Source organism: Cibotium barometz, chromosome 47 (genome assembly GCF_041138505.1).
Source record: "Cibotium barometz isolate CiBa-2024 chromosome 47, ASM4113850v1, whole genome shotgun sequence".
In the NCBI taxonomy this organism is placed as follows: Eukaryota; Viridiplantae; Streptophyta; class Polypodiopsida; order Cyatheales; family Cibotiaceae; genus Cibotium; species Cibotium barometz.
This window is the reverse complement of record NC_141092.1, coordinates 14351002-14371954: the sequence shown is the minus strand read 5'-3', so window position 1 is coordinate 14371954 and position 20953 is coordinate 14351002. Positions and strand designations below refer to the sequence as shown.

Sequence of the window (20953 nt, the reverse complement as noted above, 5' to 3'; positions counted from 1 at the left end):
CATAGAGATGAAATTGTCAGTTGCACAGTCATCAAACATGAATAATGCGGGCTGATCCTTGATTTGCCCCCAAGCCTTGCAAACCATTCTCTCTTTAGCATCATGACCTGTATTACCTTGCACATCAGGAACTGCATGAACATTTGCTTTGGTGTGCTTGTCCTCGTGCTTTGGTTTGCGATCTGGGCATTGCCGAAACATGTGGTCTTTGCTACCACAAGAAAAGCATTTTCCATCCTTAGCATATTGCTCTCTTTGCTCTGGAGTTAATCCAAATTTGTTCTTTCTTGGGCCCTGTTCTTTGGATGTGTTATTTTCAGCTTTACCACCCTTGTAAGGCTCCCGGAAGTTCTTTTTAGGTGGCTGTCCACCCTTTTGCTGATTTGGGACAGCCTTGTCCTTCCCCTTAGAACCTCCTTGATCTTGCTTGATCTTGAGCACCAATTGCTCTGTAGCAAGGGCAGAAGCTGTGAGTTGTTGCAACGTATGTTTTGGGTGTAATTCAATACCCGATCTATATGCAGGTTGCAATCCAGAACGAAACTTCCTCTTTCTTTCATCCTCTGTGATTAGCATGAAGGGAGTCACTTCCAGCAACACTTTCCAAAATTTGTTAACATACTGTTGCACACTCTCATTATCTTTTTGTTCCAGCCTATCCCACTTTTGAGTGAGAGTTTGCTCTGCATTGGGTGGCAAGAACTGAGCATAAAATCTGTCTTTGAATTCCTTCCAAGTAGAGATGGGATCCTTGGTGATCTTTTCGGTGATCCACCAATGGGCAGCAGTCCCTTTCAGAAACATGCTAGCATGGCGCACCTTCGACTTTTCTGTAAAGTCCTCATCGCTAAAAGCAATGTCGAACTGTGCCACAAACACTAGCACCATAGAAGCATCATGTTCACCATGAAAGACATCAAATTTGACAGATTTATCACCTGCTTTGAACTCCTTGAGCTTCCTGGCATGAGGCTCATGGTCCTCTCTTTTTCTTTTCCCCTTATCCAACGGGGTAGCCCTGTCTGCATGGGCTCCATGGGCCGTCAAAGAAGCTTCATGGGGCACGGTGGCATGTGCTCCACGAACTCGAAGCTCAGATGCATGTGACTTACCTGCATATGGCATAGTCTCTCCATGAGACAACTCAGAAGGCAAAATTTTTTTGGAAGTAGACCTGTCATCATGAGATACATATCTTGCATGCATGTGACTTTTGTGCCCTCCATGAGCACTGGCATACATATATCTGTCAGGCTTAGTGCCTTGGGGAGAGGATGCATGACGAGAGGTGACAGTCACCTCTTCCTTTTGCATAAAAGATTTCAGCCTCTGAGATGCGAGATCTCCATGCTTCAAACGAGGTGGATTTCTGAAAATCAGCTCTCCGTCATCCCCCTCTTTGATATCACCTTTGCGAAGGAGATAGGCAAGTGCCAACTCCCTTGGTTTCTTGCCCACTTCACGAGCCATTGACTCAAAGGTTACATCAACCATAGCATCAGCCTTCCTGGCTTCAATAGCACTTTGCAAATGTGGATCTTCATGCAAAAACTTCAATTCTTGCTCTTGAGCCTGCAAAAGTTTTCTCATATGTTCCATTTCAGCTTTCATAGCATCAGGGTCTTGTTCAAGCATAACTGTCTTTCCTGGAGACAGTTGACCCTTGGATTCACTATCAAGAACCCTTTCAAGGGGCTTGTGCCTACCACGAAGGGCATCAGACCCACGAGAGGCACTAGATGGACCCCTCGAATTTGGTACTTCCAAAGGGTTGCCTTGGCTGTCCATTGTGTTTTAAGTTTGCTAAAAGCGGGATGTCCAGTACACAGGTTCGTTTCCCCACTAGGAAGAGGGAAACAACCGTGCTCTGATACCAATGAAACCGATCCCGTCAAGTGGGAAAGACTCCGCTGGACACCCACACGCTTAATAGCACAACTTTAAAACCACAAATATGAAATGGACAACTTAAAACAACTTGAATTTAAATGAACAGAAATGGAAAGATGGACACCAGCACTGGGGCCGGAACGGGCCGACCCCCCCCTCAATATATGATATATTTATTGGGAGTATTTAAAGAATACAATGCTCCATGGGTTCTGAGAACCAGATAATGTCCATGTACATATGAAAACAGTACCAAACAAGTAGCTCGAATTTCGATGTAGAAGCTCGAAGCAGATCGACCACTGGTGTGGTCCAATCGCTACGGTCCTGTGCTTTCACTGGACTCCGCGGAGAGCGCCACACTGGTGTTCCGAGACCACGCACAGACAGGCGCTCTCGTACTAACGCCTGGCTCTCCCGATCTCAGCACCTTTGGACCGAGGTTCGCCCATATAGCTTGGACAACCCGGCACCGAACGGGTGTAGGCCGAGCGGGACGAATCTTTTACCAGATTTAAACATATAATACTTTACTCAAATCTGAAAATCACTTACTTGTGGATGGCTGATAGGAAAACCAATACTCATGTGTGCAGTTACTAGCGACGAACACCAAGATGCAACAGCACGTCGAGGGGAGTAGTGGCCTGTAGAAAGATATAGCCTCCTGAGGAAGAGGGAGCAACCGCCTATGAAAGAAGACACAACCTCTTGCCCAAAAAGGAGTTGGAGTAGCCGCCTTAGGAGAGAATTGCCTTGCTGACTGCAGTGGAGGAAAGGCAGCCTGATGGAGGAGATGGAGGCATACAGTCACCTGCAGCCTGCTGGACAGAGGGAGCAACCACCTTATTGAAAGAGCACAACTGCCTGCAGGAGAGGAGGTGGAGCCACCTGTGTGCAGAGCACAGTTGGCTGGTGAAAAGGGGAGCCTGCTGGTGAATCAACGTAGCTGCCAGGTTCAATTAAGGCAACTGTCTGGTTGCAGCCGCCTGGTTCAACCAGAGGAAAAGATGGTGTTGAGTATGCAGCCGACTGAGAGGGTACTTGCAGTAGTAAAAGGAGAGATGGCAGCCGCTTGTATGGATGGTGAAGCAGCCACCAGGTGTACAGTACAGCCAGCCGCCTGGGAGAGTGCAGCGTGGAGTAAACAGCCGCCTATAATATCTCTCAGCCACCTGTAGAGGCAGGCGCAGCCAGCAGCAATCGCCTGGGAGCAGAAGCGCATACAGTCCAACAGTCGCCTGAGGTGAACATGCGCAAGGAAGGGTGGTCGCCAGTTCTCTTCGTAAGAGGGAAGCGATGCCTTTCATGCTTGAAGGAGAAAGCTTTTTTAATAAAATTAATGTGTAGTTAACTCTTGATATCCACGCATGCATGTGGGGGAATTAGTGGGGGTTGGTGACCATGCCCACCCCCACACTCACTTAAAAGTGAGGCTCCCCACCTTGGCCCCAAAGTGGGTGCCCAAAGGGGGTGCCCACTTTTAAATAAGTGTGAACCCCTAACTTTATAAATCAAAGGGTTAGAATTTAAAACATTAAAACAACAAGTATCATATACTTACCACCTGTTCACATGCACTGAAACTCGTCAGAATACAGAGCAGACTTCACGACTCACTGGCAGGCGTCCCCGCTCAGTAAGTAACACGTCAAGCAGGCAAACACACAAATACATATCATGCGAAAACAGTTTCAAGCATGCAAAATATGTGTGCATGTGCAAAAAGTAACATGGACATATCTCCCGTTCATGGAACATGTACAAAATATCTGTCGGCACAAAACTGGCACGACATTTATTACATAAAAACCTGGTCTTCCTATGGAGTGACAGTCCCATAGGTGAGACACAGTTCCAGGCACGAGTTTCCCTAGGTGTGACAGTCCCATAGGTAAAACACGGCACGAATACTGGCTCTTCCATGGCGTGACAGTCCCATGGATCGAACACAGTCCAGGTCATACACGGGTGGCACTGATCTGGCTCCCGTCCATATGACACCATCCTGCTAACACACGGGTGGCACCAGTCTGGCTCCCGTCCATGTCAGCAAAATACTGGCCTCTTCACATGAGACACCGGCCTGGCCTCAAGTGAACGAGACGCAAAAACTAGGAATGGACCAAATGGTCGGCCAATTGGTGACAAAGCCAACTTTGAAGCCACTTCAGATAGCCTTATGCACACCTAGCTCTGCTGAGGGAGAAGGCTGATTGCTGAAGCAAACTTCAGGGCTGCCTAGGGACTGAAGCACTAGGTGCTTGGCTGAGATTTATGCATGCAAAGACCAGGGTCTTAGGCATACATGTCTGCATTGTGTTCTATGACTGAGAGAATGAAGTATGAGATGGCTTACGCAATGGGATGAGGGGTCTGCTTTTATATGAATCCAGACTGCTGGTCGGTGGAGATAAATAGCTGTCGGCCTGTTTTACAGAAACCCATGACCTGCTGCTTACAAGCATTAAATGCTACGCTTTGTTATCTATGTGAGCCTGGATGCTATGGCATCTCCTAATGCTGGCGGGCCGACTGCATTCCCACTTGGCTGACAGGGTTTCTAGACCCATACAGGCTGCCGACTTCATAGTCACCAGGGAACGGGAACGGATATGGGAACGAGGGATCAGTCCGGAACGGGAACGGGACCCCTTGCAATCCGGAACGGGATCCGGAACGACAGGTTATCATATTTCAATACACATGAGTAGACAAATATACAATTAAAAGCAGGCAAAAAGAGACAAATATACAATTGAAAGTAGACAAAAAGAGACAAGAATTTGATAGCAAACTCAATGACCTTGTTCATATTTAGAAAACCAGAAGTACAATAGCTTGTACAATGTACAGCCACATAGTGAAAGCTAGATAGCTAATGTACTGCACTGGATTTTATAAGTTCTCAGAGAGGTACGTTTTTTTTTTTAACGTTGATATTGATGTTTTTTTTTTTGAACGTTGCAGGGCAGCCTGCAGGTCGTCTTTCAAGTTTCAACGTTTTTTTTAAACGTTGCATAATCTATTCGTTTTTTGATTTGTTTTTTTTTTAGGGGTCGGCGGCGGCGCTCAAAGCATGTATCCGTTTTTTTTTTTAATACAACGGGTGCCCAACGTTTTGGGCACCCGTAACCCGTTCAATTCAAAAAAAAAAAAAGGATACGCTATTACGCTGCCGGCTGCCATAACGTGGAAAAAAAAAACATTAACGTTGCCGTTTCGCGCATCAGGGAAAAAAAAAATAAAAACCACGTTGCTCCACGTTCCACCGTTCCCAAGGTGGCTTCCTCCACGTTCCCCCGTTCCACACCAGTGGAACGGCGTTCCCATGTGACTATGGCCGACTTAGTTCTTGGGGCTCTCCCATGGGCTGGCCAATAGGTTGGCCCATGTACCAAGGCTACTACATGCTGTTATATGCTTTGTGTATGCATCTAAAGGACTGAATTTACCATGCTTAACCTCAGATGACCTAAATGCTTGTTCTCCGAGTGGGTTCAGGGACTGACCTTGACATCTAAGGCTAGGAGACTGACCTATGTAGCTTGTGCCTGACATTTCCCGGACTAGGGCTCACAATGGGGTCATGGCATATGACAAATATGAGATGCAGTGTGACACACTAACTCATCAACAGTGCTATGTGACATTCCCTCCTCCTTAGCTTGGCGGTAGTTGCATGGGCTCCAAGTAGTCTGCCAATAACTGGGGGTAACTCCTAGAAGAAATCCTCGTCCAACCAAACGGCTCGTGAGTGCCGTTTGCCAATAACTGGGGGTAACTCCTAGAAAAAATCCTCGTCCAACCAAACGGCTCGTGAGTGCCTCAGTCCTTGAACTTTGTATAGAACCGTTTGATTCTGCGACCGGAACCATGCTTCCACTTATGGAGGAGAATCTGCTCGGGCTCGATGACTTCTGATTCATTGACCACTTCAGGCTGTTGCTCATTCGGAATCTCTTGTAAAGAACGTCCAACATATGGCTTTAACCATGAGACGTGAAAGACATCATACATAGTTCAAGTGTCTAGCAATTTCAACTTCATAGAGACATCACTGAGTTTCTTTACAACAGGGAATGGGCCAAAACTTCGGAAGAGAGCGTGGGACATCGCTTGCCCACTTGCTTTAACCGTTGCTTCATGATGCGGAGAAATACCCATTCTCCCTCCTTGTAGTTGACATCCTTGCAAGACTTGTTGGTTTGCCTGGTGTATTCTTCGTGTGCTTTGATTAGGCACTCCTTTGCTAACTCAATGATCTCTAAGAATGACTCTGTAGTCTTGTTAGCCTCCAATGATGGCGATACCATCCTTGTAAGAAGGGACAAGAAACGGCGACCAAATGCGGTCTCATATGGAGTCCTGCCAATACTAGATGAATGAGCATTGGTGAGGATTGCCTGCACCAACGAAAGATACTTGTTCCCACTTTGACTGTTTGTCATGGCAGTAGACTTTGAGAATGTTGAAAGCCAGCTGATTGTAAATTTCTGTTTAGACATTTGTTTGTGGAAGAAAAGCACCCAACAACTACAATTTAGTCCCAAAGTTATCAAACAATGCTCTCCAAAAATGAATGTTGGATCTCTATCTGAAGTAATTGTTCTAGGCAAAACACAAACTGGATACCAAAGACAAATAAACAAGCGAGCAATATCTTCGGCTGTGACCATCTGTTTGCGTGGGGGTTCCTGTAGTGGCTGGAAGAGGACCTATGAAATCCATACTAATGTCCCGAAAATGTGCCTTGGGAATAGGCAAAGGTTGTAGCAGCCCGGCCTACTTTGAGTGTGAAACTTTCACCTTTTGACATATTTAACAAACTTGGACATAGTGGTAGACATCCCTTCACATTTTTGGCCAGTAAATGAATTGCTCTAACTTCTTCAAGGTACTGTTGATACCTTGATGACCCCCGACAAGAGAGACATGTGCATCATGAACAAGTGATTGTCTTTTCTCTTTGAGTATGCATAGTTGGTTCTTGTAAAACAACCAGCCATCTTGGATGGAGTAATGACCCGGTTTTGAATTGAGGGCTAGTTCGAACTCTACTGAATCCGCATATTGTGCTTTCATGCTATCCAAATCTTTTCCTTGAATTCACAGTGGACTCTTGTAATGTCTGAATGGTTGACTTACGACTAAGAGCGTCAACAACAGGTTTATCCTTGCCAAGAACGTATTCGATCATACCTCCAAATTGTGGAAGATCCGACTTCACTTGGCTTGCCTGTCACTCCATTGGGCACTAGGCATGGTTTGCAACCATTTAAGTGCCTGATGATTAGTCTTTACTGTGAATTCCATCCCGTAAAGGAAAGGTTTCCAATGCTTAAGAGCTGTGATCACCCTAAAAGCTCTTTGTCACACACTGAATAATTCTTTTTGGCATCATTCAACCTGTGGTTGTAGTAAGCCATTGGTCTGCCGTTTTGGTATTAAACAGCACCAATGGCAAGGCCACTAGCGTCTGTGATAACCTCAAATGGGTCATCCCATGATGCTAGCTTGAGGAGGGTGCTTTTGAGGCCAGAACCCCTCTCAATGTGCCTGTAGGATGCAACTGGCTAGTTCGTGTAACGCACAGCAAGACCTTCTTTATACCTTTATGAAGTGAGCATGAAGCAATCTCTTATAGATAGGAGGAGGTGCTGGAGAGCTCATGTGAGGTACAATGAGAGATAATTATTAGGTACACCTCATCATCATCCATATTAAAAGTAGAGACAACACTAGATTGGGTTCCAATTTACCCCCTAACACCCCCCCCCCCCCCCCCCCCCCCCAAGCAAGCAAGAGTGTTTGCTTGCATTACTTTGGAGAACTGTAACAATGCAGAGAACTTACTGAGACTTGACTGACGAGGACTGCCAAACGCCAGAACGTTGTAGACCGGACGTTTGCTGAACCATCAAGCGGTATGAAGCCAACTTTGGATAGCCTTATGTACACCCAAATCTACTGAGAGAGATGCACTATGGAACCATCAAGCGGTATGAACACTTTGGATAGCCTTATACACACCCAGATCTGCTGAGGGAGATGCACTACCGAAGGCTGACTGCTGAAGCCAATTTCGGGGCTGCCTATGGACTGAGCACTAGGTGCTTGGCTGAGATTTATGCATGCAAAGACCAGGTTTTTAGGCATACATGTCTGCACTATGTTCTATGACTGAGAGAATGAATTATGAGCTGGTTTGTGCAATGGGCTGAGGGACTACTTTTATATGAATCCAGACTGCTGGTTGGTGGAGATAATAACTGTCAGCCTGTTACAGAAACCCATGACCTGCTGCTTACAAGCGTTAAATGCTGCGCTTTGTTATTTGTGTGAGCCTGGCTGCTGTGGCATCTCCTGATACTGGCCGCTGACTGCATTCCCACCTGGCCAACAGGGTTTCTAGACCCATACAGGCTGCCGACTTGGTTCTTGGGGCTCTCCCATGGGCTGGCCAATGGCCTAGCCCATAAACCCATGCCATGCTATGCCACATGGGCTGGCCAATAGGCTGGCCCATGTACCAATGCTACTACATGCTGTAATATGCTTTGTATATGTATCTAAAGGACTGACTTTACCATGCTTAAACTCAGATGACCTAAATGCTTGTTCTCCAAGTGGGTCAACGGACTAACCCTGACATCTAAGGTTGGGAGACTAACCTACGTAGCTCGTGCTTGACATGTCCCAGATTGGGGCTCACAATGGGGTCACGGCATATGACAAATATTCCTAATTATGTGTATAAGTATAGCACTGTAACCTGTTGATGAGCCAGTGTGTCACACTTCACCTCAGTGCATGGTGCATGTGACAGTGCCCTAGTTCTAGCAAGGACCAGCCTACACTAGTTTGTATGGCCATAGAGTGCGGAATGACTACTGTTGCTGACAGTGGGTGAATGTCACCACTACGCTGCCTCTTGATTATCAGGATGTGATGCCTCATTTGGCAACTCCAAATGGAGATGCTTGTGAATGGGCACTTGAATACAGTACTTCGTAAGATGGGAGATCTGTGTGTGTTCATGTGCAAAAGAGTCTAGTCATGCATGATAGTGGGTCATGTGTGAGCGCTTGAATTGATTTCTTTGCATGGACATTGTGTGGATTAATTTAATGTGAATTATTTGTGAGCTAGAACACAGGGACCAGCCATCCTGGGTGCATGGGACTGATGCATGAAAGCTAATAAGTTATTATTATTAGAGGATAAAGGAAGTGTGATTTTGTCTGCGGCTTCGTAGGTGAGTTGGCAAGTATTTGAATTTTTGATCAGGGAGGTCTCGAGTTCAACCTCAGCTGATGGACACCAAGGTTCTTGGTCGCCTATGGGCGAACCATGAGCTTGGAGAGGAGCAACATTGTTGAATGATTAGTAGGATCTCTACCTGGAATAGAAAAGTGTGATTTTTATTTAAAGCTTTGTGCTGTCCTCCTGTTTTCAATTTTACAGCACATGCACGCCTGTATGGCCATCTGCACTGTCAAGACAACCGCATGCATGCTTGTATGACCATCTAGCCTGCCCCATGCACCCTGAACAGGAATACTGTGCAACTGTACAGAAGTCCTTGTAGGGCAGTAAACTGTACGTACAGTTCTGTGGTACAGCAGCAAACAGCACAGGCAGCGATCGATAATTGTGCAGCCGATGTTACCTTCTTATGGGCTCTTGCAGAACTGTAGGGCAGTGAGCTGTAAGGACAGTCTTGGTACAGCAGCAGACAACGTACACAGTGAGTGATCATTGTATGGTGGATTTTACCTTCTTACATACCTGTATGGACTCAGAATCAGACTGCATGCTGTTTCGGGCATGTTCTTGGCAATCAGGAGGTGTGTGCTGAAGACCTTTCGAAGAGATGTCACTTTTTGGAAGGTTTGTTTTTGGATTGCACAGCAGTCCGAACTAAAATGAAAGTGGTATGAATATTCTGAACATCAAAAACCAATTCCTTTTTGGTTATTAGTATTGTTTTTTTGTGTGTGCCAAATTTGAAGACAGTATCTGTGCCTCTGCAAAGCATTGTATTCATATTTCTGGAATTTGCACCAAATTCTCTTTTGCATAATATACTTGGATCATTTTGTTGTTGATTAAATGAAGTATTAAGATCTTATGGGAAAACCCTGTTACAATGAACGTGACTCTGAATTTCCTAGTGTGGACATCAACTTGGCACCATGCTGGTGGGCCAATTTGCTAGTTGGCCAACTGCTTGTTGGCCATCCAGACTTGGCAATTTGCCAGCTATGCTGCTATTGAGAGCCCTTTTTGTCCTTTTTGGTGTGCTGCTGCTGCTCCTCTTTGTTTACCCTTATCTACCTATCAGAATTGATCTTTATGCATGTTCTCCACGTGGTTTCTGCCTATTTTACCCAGCCTTACTCCTGGGTCTGCACTTTGCACTGTCTTTCTCACAATTGCAAGACTTGGCAGTAGAACCACTTCCAACAATCTGACCTGAAGTGCATCTGTGGCTCCTTCAAGCCATGAATGCAAGCAGAAATTCAAAGAAGTGTTTTTATGTATAAAGTGGATAGAATCTTTAAAGAGTATGGAATGTTCCATACGGCACAGAAGGAAACACTCTATATGGAGGGTTTGAAAGGTGTTGTGCAAAAACAGCCCTGCATTGAGAGAGCGTAGTCAATCTCTAAAGTGGACTTAAAATTTGATGAGGTTTACATAGACTTGCAGAATTAGGTTTTTAAACAGTTTTGGTAGAACTTGGAGCTGTCAGAGGTGGCTATGATGATGGCCCAACACCCTGCCACCGCATCACACATGGGTGGTCACCAAGAAGGTGCAGGCGCCTCTCCCCCCAGGCCCGGGGAGAGTGAGTGTGCCCATCTGCGCTTGTGCCCCTTGTAGGCCCCCTCCACTTAGCCCTCTCTGATGAAATAAGTTGGTCAACCCCATGCAACCCAGTGTGAAAGGATCTAATTATCAATAGCTTTTACAATAATTTTCTGCCTGTTTAAGTGAGTTATGATTCCTGATGGGAGGATTCCCAGGAATTGGACATCAAGTGTGATTTTGGTTATTCTCCAGCCACACACTTGGATCATGGTCACCATGAAACTCGTTTCGGTGACTTTGAAACTCGTTTCACGTTTCAGTGTTGAAACGTTTCATGTGCACATTGAAACCATATCGTTTCATGTGGGGAAAAAGGTTGTGATTTTGTGTGCTTTTTAGCTTTTATAATTCTTTCTCTTTCCTTCTTTCATCCTATTTGTTCTTTTCTGTTCTCTTTTGTATGTCTTCTTTGTTTACTGATGATAAATATGCTAATATCATCTTATAACTTTTGGCCAATACCTTCACATTTTATGTATATGATTGTTTCGGTCCAACGTTTCATTGTCCACCTACCTGGTGTTGAAACGTTTTGTTCCAAAATAAATCGTTTCAGCATTGTTTCGTTTTGATATATAGTGAAACATTTTGCGGTGACCTTGACTTGGATACTGGGCTTTAGTGGTATAGGATGCCATTGTTTGGGCAAGTAGTGTTAGCCTCAGGCCTGGGGGTGCTCAAATTGGAGCTATAGTTGGGTGGTGAGCATGCCAGCCCCAACTTTGATGGTCTTTATGCATATCATGTGTTGGCTGGGAGTAGGGGTCCATTTCAGTTAGTGTGTGTGAGGTGTGCGTTTTGGTTCAGAACATTCAGATTGCATATGACCAAATTTGCCACAGCGAAAACAGGAATTGGCAAATTTCCGCCATTTAAGCTTGAATGGTCGCTTGCCGACCACTGTGTCCCCAGAATCAACGGTAATGCCCATAGGAGCAGGAAGATCAGTGTCCCATAGAATACAAAAACGATTTGTATTGGCATCCAACTTCGGGGGGCAAATCACTTTGCCCAATTGAGCAGCCAACAAAGGAAGAAAATGACGCCAAGTACGAGGAAAATCCACTTCTTCAACCCAAACCGGGCACTTATGTCGAATAAGGCTCTGATAATCTTTAGTAAGAGCCCAGGGAAGAACATGAGTCATTTGCGTATTGAAGAAGAGGGGAGACATTTCCAACAAAGCATCTCTAGCTTCCATGTCTGCTAACAAGACCTCATAGAATCCTTTTGCTCCAAAATAAACACCCCGGACTGCTTGACGCTTAAGCAAGAAATCAACCCATTGTCCCACATCCTGTGCACTAGGCATCTTGCCCGGGAAAAAGAGAATCACTGCATTCAATGCATACTGCGCAACCGGATCCATGAGCTCCTGCACCGGAATACGCACTTCTGTGACTGGAGCAGGTCCTTCCCAAGCACATCTTGCTTCTTCGAAATCCTCATGCAGGCATTCCTTAATCAAAGACATGGCATCCAAATTCGAGGTGTTCATTGCTTTCCGACGCTTATAAATGGCCAGCTCAGGTGATTCCATCATGCACACCTTAAATTTTCTATAATCCCCAGAACTGCTGAAAGCCCTACTGCTACTGTAGACAAGAATTTGCTGCGGTACCACTGTCCCTACCCCTCAGACTCCTCCTCCAGCGAAATCTTCCCCTGAGGCACAATCTAAAGGTGCTTCTGCATCCACATCAACAACTGGACTAAATAAAGGTAAAGGGAAGCAGTCTCAAATGCCAAGTGTTCCTGCTTCCCCGAACATCAAAGACAAGGGCAAAGAGAAGCTTCCTGCTACTCAGGCGTGGATAGTACCCAAGAAAACTGTCAAAGCACGTACTCTACCATCTTCTCGCAATTATGTGCCCCCCTTGAAGAATGTTGCTCAGCAAAAACTGCCTTGTAATGATAACTCTTCCTTGGCTCAGGCCTGGGATAAAGTTGTTCGATCCTATAAGGAAGTAGTTACAGGGGGCACCGCTTCAACGTCGGAAGGCCATCACTTGTTTCCTCCACATTCGAGTTTTGATTTGGCAGCTGATGTTTCCGCGACAGATGCGGATGTGCCCATGGGCACGAGTTCTTAAGCTTTCTGTTGGTTTTCTCGCCCACTGTATATACCATTTAAGATGCATAGTTCTATACATTGCATTTCATATAATGTGCGCGGATTATGCAATCAGGATAAATGGAGGCTAATCTGGCACTATGTACATACTTGCAAAGCAGATATTGTTGTTCTTCAAGAGCATAATCAACATAATTTTGCCGGACAAACTTCCTATTTTGCGGGATATTGGATAGCTTATGCAGGATCCGCTGGATACTCTGGAGTGCTGATGCTTGTTCGCCATGAATTATTTCCCATGTTGGTATTCAATGATCCAGCTGGCAGATGGATGGTCATTCAATGTATTATCAATGGGGAAGTTTTTGAGTTTGGTGGTGTGTATGCATACACAGCCTCTACTGACAGGGCTCGTTTGTGGCATGCCATCTCCTCTTATTGTTGGCGTTCTAATGCATTTCTTTGTGGCGATTTTAATAATGCTCCAAAATCATGTGGATAATACTACTGGACATTCTCACATGCTTCATGTGGAACGACAAGCTTGGGATCTCTTTCAGCACACATGTAATGCCTTGGATTTGTGGCCTCTGTTGCAAGCCAATGATCCAGGATTCACATTTCAGCATAACGCTCGATCAATGTATCGTGCTCGTCTGGACCGATGGTATCTCTTTCAGATGCAGCAGTATGATGATTTTGTATGTGATATGTGGATTGATTACTCCTTGTGTCTCTCGGATCATGCTCCGATATGCTTGAAAATACAATTCGGTTCATGTTCTGCCAATGATTCATTAACTAGAAAGAGACTTCTGCATGTCAATAATGCTTATCTTAAGCATGAGGTTTTTCGCAATCTGATTGTGGATATTATTTCGCCATTGATCTCTCAAATGCATGTTGATATGGACACAGCATGGTTTCGTTTTGTTATGCGGGTTCAATGTGTGATCCAGGATTATGGCAGACACTATTTATCGCATTTCAGAGAGCAAGTTCAACAGGCCAAAGGCACTTGTCAAAGTTTGATGCATCTGGCTAACACTTCATCTCTTACTGAAATCCAGATGACAGAGTTGCTTTCTGCTCGTGCTTTGTTGCATCGTAATGATGAGAGAAAATTGGCAAAGTGGCAGACTAGAGCTCGCCAAAAGGCTATAGCGGATAAAGGATGCACTTCTAAACAATTCTTTCGTCATTTACATCTTTCTAGGCAGTCTCAAACTATTAAGAGGATTAAACTCCCGACTGGTGATTGGACTACCTCTCGTGTGGGGCTTGCACGGGCCATGGAATCTCATTATGGCAAGATTTTTGAGGCCTCTTCTCTCACGCAGGAAGGTCGAGAGGCTCGTCGCTTGTTTTTATCTCAAGTTGCACCGATTTTATCGGCGCACTAGGCTCAACTTTTGGAAGCCGCCTTCACGGAGACAGAATTGTATGCCAGTTTGTGTGATTTGGGCCGTTGGAAATCTCCCGGTTGGGATGGCCTTACTGTAGAATTTTTTTTGTCGTTTTGGCACTACCTGGATCAGCCACTATTGTTAATGATAAACAGGGCATGGGAGCAACAGGTTTTGCCTTCATCTTGGAAAGAAGGCTTGCTCAAGTTGATTCCAAAGCAAGCACTTTGTGAAGAGTTCTCGCAATGGAGGCCGATTACGCTCATGCCTGTGGTTTATAAATTGCTGGCTAAAATGCTTGTCAATAGACTTAAAGGGTTTTTGCATGATGGTTTGCATCCATCTCAGTATGGCTTCATTCCACGAAGGCAAATTACTGATAATCTAGCAAATGTCATCATTGGCATGGAGTATGCGAAATACACTCGACAAGATGTATTGGTCATGCAGGTTGACATTGAAAAGGCATTTGACACTGTTCTTTGGGATTACATTGCAGATACCATGCTTCGGCTGGGATTTGGGCCTAAGCTATCCTCTGTGGTTTATTTCTTGTATGCTGACAGTACCTCTGCCGGTTTGTTGGATGGTTTTCTCACAGATCCTTGGCATTTGGGACGTTCAGTAAGGCAAGGTTGTCCTCTCAGTGCTTTGCTTTATGCGATTGCTACTCATCCCCTGCTTATGTATTTGGAATCTTTGACTTCGTCTGGAAGATTGCAGGGCTTGAAATTACCCTCTGGGAAACATTTTATTGCGCAAGCTTATGCAGATGATTCTCTCTTTATGCCTCGCAATCACCAAGATGATGTGGAACAAATTATGCACACTCTTCATTTGTTTGGATTGGCAGCAGGCCTCAAAGTGAATTTTCGTAAATCCAAACTATTGGCTCTGACTGAGTATGATTGGCATAAGCTGCTTTGGCCAGGCGAACTTGTTCCTCCGAACATTATAGTTCGTCATTTGGGTTATCCGTTGGGTTGGACTGTATCGGCTACACGGAAATTGGATTGGGTAGCCGAGCGCTTGCACTCCAAGTTACATTATTGGAAGTTGTCCACTTGGCCGCTTCATGTGCGTCTTAGAATTGTGCAATGCATTCTTGTAGCTTATGTGCAGTTTTATCTACCTTTGCTATATTGGTCTCAATCCCGCTTGAAGTCCCTTATGTCAAGTATATTGGCGCATTTCTGGCGCACTTCATCTCGTGGAAAGGGCCTCAGATTGTTATCCATGGACAAGTTATGCTCTCCTAAGCGCCTTGGAGGCCTGAATATTTTGGATTTGAGACGTCATGTTTTGGCTAGGAAAGCTATGCTTTTGCCGGTTTTGTTGGATCAGCAGCAACCCTGGACTCTCATGGTGTCCCATTTGTGTCGGCATATTGTCACGCCATTCTATGGTCATTGGCAACCCACATACTGGGATCTTATATGTGGAAAACTTGAAGGACACATTCCGGGATGTCCTTTCACTTCTTCTCTCATTATTGATTGGAAGGAAGTTACTTCACATATGATATGGCATGGTTCCCGATCTTTGATGGGCAATTCCCTGCGGCTAGAGAGTTTGCATTGGAGTCGTGTATTTTCTTCCACTTTGGTTGACCGTTCACCTCGTCAGGCATATTTTCTATCTCAAAAAGGAATTTGTCAGATACATCATGTGGTGGATGACACTGGTTAGGTTCTTTCCTTCTCTGTTGCGGCGGATCGTTTTCAATTGGGATCCCATTATTCTCATCTTTGGACAGAAATTCAGCGGATGATTGCTGATATTTCTCCTTTACCTCGCTTGAATGTGGATTCCCGTCTATCTGATTGGAATCTTGGAACCACTGCTATGAAATGTATTTCAGCTGGGACAGTTTATGCCCTCTTGCAATTGGATGCATGGATAGTCAGACATGGTAATCAGCTATGGTCTCTCTCCAAATCTTCAATGTGGTGGAAACGTACATTGTTTCGCATTTGGAAAAGTCATCTGCCTCTTAAAGAACGCCTGTTCTTGTGGCGCTGTTTGGTTGGTGCTCTTCCTGTGGTAGCTTGTTACATGCACGTCATATTGCGCCTTCACGTTGTGTCCGATGTAAAGCTACTGAGGAGACTGTCCCACATTTACTATGGGGTTGCGTATGCTCCAGATCGTTCATTCGCCGGGTCTCGACTGCTCTTCGCCTTCGTTTCCCTTCGGGCATTTTTCACAGATGCTTTTGGCTTTTTGGGGTGTTACAAGCATCACAGTCTCAGTTTGCTGTATTTTTCAGCTGGGTCCAATTCTGGGTCTTTTGGACCATATGGCATGTTCGGAACAACCTCATGTTCCAAGCCAATGACATTGTTCCCTTCCATTACTTCAAGTTCTCGCTTGGTCACGCGCTTCATTTTGCTTATGATGCTGGGGACATCACTCTTGATGCTTATAGGATTTACTTTGATTGCTTCTAGGTAGTGAAGCCTATAGTTACTCTTCTTTTTCTGGGTTTTCCTCGCTTAGAGGTTTCCCACTTGTAAATAAAAAGTGTGATCTTTTTGGTGGGTTTTCCTCGTTTTGAGGTTTCCCACCTGTAATTAATGACATGAAGCTTTACCAAAAAAAAAAAGTGTGCGCGGTGTGCGTGTGTGTGGGTGTGCTTGTACCTGCACCTCGATAGAGATCTGGCCTTTTCATAGTGCCCTTTTACTTCTCTTGCTCGTATCTGTTTTGCTTCTTGTAGATGAATCCACACATTTTTGTGGTGAATTTTGGCAGCTTTGCAGTCTGTTGTACAAGCCTACAAACGGGAAGAACAACGTTGGAAAGAAAACGCATCAAAAGCAGCAAAGAGGAGAAGAGATAGACTGGAGCAGGTTGGGGATTTTTTTTGGTCTTCTTGTACAGATATCAATTTTTAAATGTGATAAGCATCCAGTTCAGAGTTTTGAAGCTTGGGGGAATACTTATGTTATTTGATGCACCTTTTTTGCTCAGCCTACTTTTTTTTTTTTTGGTTTCCTGTTTGTGATCATCTTACTTCAGGATCGACAGAATTCCAGTGAGCTTACACCGTTCGAGTATTCTAGGCACAAAGGTGTTCAATTCCCATATAAGGTTAATGATAAAGTCTTGATAAAGGTACTGCTTGTCATAACTCCATTCCATTAGAGGTTATACCATTACTTTCATGGGTTTTGTTGACTTAATTTGGTGAAGCTTTTAGGTTTGAAATATTGTGGCTTGCAGGGAAACAAACGAACTCCAGAAAGATTTGTTGGGCGGAATGCGGTGATTACTACACAGTGTTTGAATGGGTGGTAAGCCCAAGCTGGGTCTTCTTCTCTTGTGAATGTATACAATCAGAAATAGCTATGTTGCCTTTGGTTTTGTGTCTCTGCCAAATGACAGGGTCAACATTTGTTTTATCAATTCTCCTTTTGTTGTTCAAGGTATGTTGTGAGAACTCTGGATAATGGGGAGAGTGTTAAGCTGCAATACCGCTCCTTAATGAAAACGGATGAACAACCATCTTCTAATAAGGAGATTCAACCAAAGATAACAGGACCAAATTGGTTATGATGGACAGGTAAAGCAAGATCTCTTCGAACAGCCTCACTTTCCCTTAGTAAATTTCGAAGTGATGCTATTTAAATCAATCCCCCCCCCCACCCCCCCAAAGTTGACTCATGATAGTTTTCCTTCTTGATTTTGCAATGTTGTACTGGTTATATGATCCATGAAGAGTGCTGAGAAATTTGGTTGTCTTTGAGGGTATTTACAAGAAGAAGGCAGGTATTTTCAAGCTTTTGTGAAAACAAACTTCCTTTTTATGCATGTTAAGGGACGGTGTCTGACGTAGTAGTTAAAAAGGGACCTGCCTAGAGGGCAGAGTATAAACACTCAACAGCAGTAAAAGAAACACAACGGGGACGCTTCCTCCATGGCTGACCACTCTCGGAGGAAGGCTGCATTGCTAGTATGATAGTAGAACGCCACACTAGGGGCCTACTAGTGTCAACACCTGCCTCACACCCTCCAAAGAGACGGGCTATTATCCCAACTGTAAAAAGGACCCTCCGGCATTCTGAGGATCAACAAGGATTGTATCATGCTTGGAAAGACTGTCTTCTCGAGGGTGGGGCCTCTCTACAGACTGTGACAAAATAAAGCAATAGTGAACCCTCCCCCCCTCCCCAAAAAAAAAAGAAAAGAAGAATATCCACAAGGATTGTATCATGCTTGGAAAGAGTGTCTTCTTGAGGGCGGAGCCACTCTACTAGACTGCGATGAAATAGGAATTAGTTTGCATGCTTTTTCCAGCCAGCTTGATAGTGGCCTACGTTGTTTCTGTGTGCAGATGTGTGTGGGTAAAACAGTGTTTGTGTGTTATGTGCCAATGGACAGCTTGGATGCACTTTGAACCACAATAATGTTTCCAAACAAAAAAAAAAAAGCGAAAAATGTCGTTTTTCTACAGTCTCCATTTCTTATCCCCGTTTCCCTATATCTCCTCTCAAGATATTGTTCCTCACTAAGTTTTGATTTTCCCCAAATCTTCACACAATCTCCTCCAAATTAAGATTTACCCAAATGTTTTTCTTTCTTTTTCCCTCATTGCTTTGTTTTTTCTTCTTCCAATTTTACTTTTCATTAGCAACTAGTTGTTTCCCTTTTCTAGCTATGGTTACAAAGAACTACTCAGCTGAATGTGAGTCTCTGGTTTTGATGTTTTTTTTTTGGTTTTTTTTTGCAGATGTTGACAATACAAGAATGTGGATTTAGTTTTTAGCTTCATTCTTGAAGTAGGTTCTTCTAGTGGACCATCTTTGCCACTCGAGCTTTGCATTTTCTTTTTCGTGCGAAAGGTGTTGTTTATAAGCTTTGATTTTGGAACACATCAAATACACGGAGTCCTTTTTTTTGGGAGATACCTGGAAGGCTTTGATTAATTGGGAAAAGTTTGACAGGTCTGTATGACGCCAGTGGTTTTAATTGGGTCTCTCCTTTTTCAGCCTGTTTTGTACTTTTAGTGTTTTCTCTCACAACACACCTTCACGAGTCCTCTTCATAACTTCACCCTGTGGGTAGTATCACTAAGGCATCATCTTAAGAGGCATGGTGCTTAAAGAAAAGGTTGGTGTGCTTCCAATGAGCATATTGCATGAGCCCACACCTCAATAGCAACAGGGTTACCTCTCCTCTCTCTCTCTCTCTCTCTCTCACTCTCTCACGTGCACGCATGCACCCACCCACCTACATAGCCATTGGCTCTCACTTTAGTATGCACACAATTCGTTTTTTATGATCTCTCTCTCTCTCTCTCTCTCTCTCTCTCTCTCTCTCTCACACACACACACACACACACAAAAAGCTGATTAGTAGGATTTTTCTTTTGAATGTATTCTTTTCCTTTGGATTGCAAATTTGACTCCAGGCCTCAATGGTCTTGATGCTTTGTATTTGTATTTGGTCTCGTAGGTCATTTTGGCCTTTCACAATCGTAAATAAAACTTTGGTTTCTCTCTCTCTCTCTCTCTCTCTCTCTCTCTCTCTCTCTCTCACACACACACACACACACACACACACACACACCCACCCACCCCACACGCATGCTTTCCTTGCTCTACCTCCCACCAAATCCATCTCACATTACACACAAGCACACTTTCATTATGACCCCTATAGGTTACATACCAAAACAATATTTATAGTGTCTTCAAACTTGATCCCTATGCCCCACTCACTACACTCATTTCTAAGCTTACCACTTATCATTCATGAACCTCTTTCCCATGCACACAATGATCCATCAGTAAACCTCCTTGCAAATCAATGCCCCAAAATGGTTGGTCCGATAATGAGTGTTGGGCTACTCTCACCTTCACCTCTTGCAAGAGCAAGCAATGAGGAAGCACAAAGTGCAATGGATTTTGTACTGCCTTCCTCGTTGCAAGAAGAGAGATTTCCCTAAACAAAAGCAATGAAGTACTATACCAACTTTTTTTTTGAGTGCAGATTGCAAAAAAACATGCCTAAGCTTGTTGATCCTCTCACTTCGTGCACAAAACCTTTACCATTTACTTGATCAGTCAACCTAGTGCATGACACTCACCCCACCCTCTTGAACATTTCCAACATTACTAAAGCCATAAACAAACTCGGGAATGGTAGAACCCAAGGCCATGAAGGTTTACTTGTAGGGTAGAGTGCAAATGCATGACACCCTTGCCCCATTGCTAGCACACATGTTTAACATAGACCTTTGTCATGGTTGTTCACCTTTTTGGTTTAGTAACAACACTCCTATCTACAAGGTCCATGTGATGAGGGAATTTTAAGGTGCACATGCACATAGGACATGGGACTAGGCACATGGGGGCTTAGGACACATTTAGCATGTGGGATTTGGGCTTGGAGACTATAAAAGGCATCATCCCTAAGATTATTGTACCTTTTTGATATCTGTTGATTTTATACACTATCTTCTTGGAGCTTATGGCCCAAGCTTTCATGGTTGTGTTTTGGCAAATTTCCCATGTCTAGGTGTTAATCTCTATGATTAGTATTCTCTTTAGGATGGTGATCTACACCCATTTCTACTCCATGCTTATAGTAGTTTCTTTCTTGTAGCCGGGCAACTGATAGATTCTAGTAACTACATGACTATTGTGATTGGTTATACATAAACAAAGCTCTTATGGATTTGTTCTCTCAAGTTAGAGATCAA

At 44.3% G+C, this 20953-nt stretch overlaps 1 protein-coding gene across 5 annotated transcripts in view; it reads left to right on the top strand.

Annotated features, from left to right (window-relative positions):
* The window catches only part of LOC147611393 (uncharacterized), a 93336-nt gene extending 74099 nt beyond the window's left edge, over positions 1-19237 (top strand). For all 5 annotated transcript variants that reach the window (XM_086784473.1, XM_086784475.1, XM_086784474.1 and 2 more), the window contains 5 exons: positions 17002-17099; positions 17269-17364; positions 17473-17543; positions 17676-17812; positions 18980-19237. In XM_086784473.1, coding sequence (XP_086640599.1) covers positions 17002-17099; positions 17269-17364; positions 17473-17543; positions 17676-17805 — 395 coding nt within the window. In that variant the 3' untranslated portion in view covers positions 17806-17812; positions 18980-19237. The remainder of the gene's footprint in view (positions 1-17001; positions 17100-17268; positions 17365-17472; positions 17544-17675; positions 17813-18979) is intronic.
* Positions 19238-20953: the final 1716 nt, after the last annotated feature.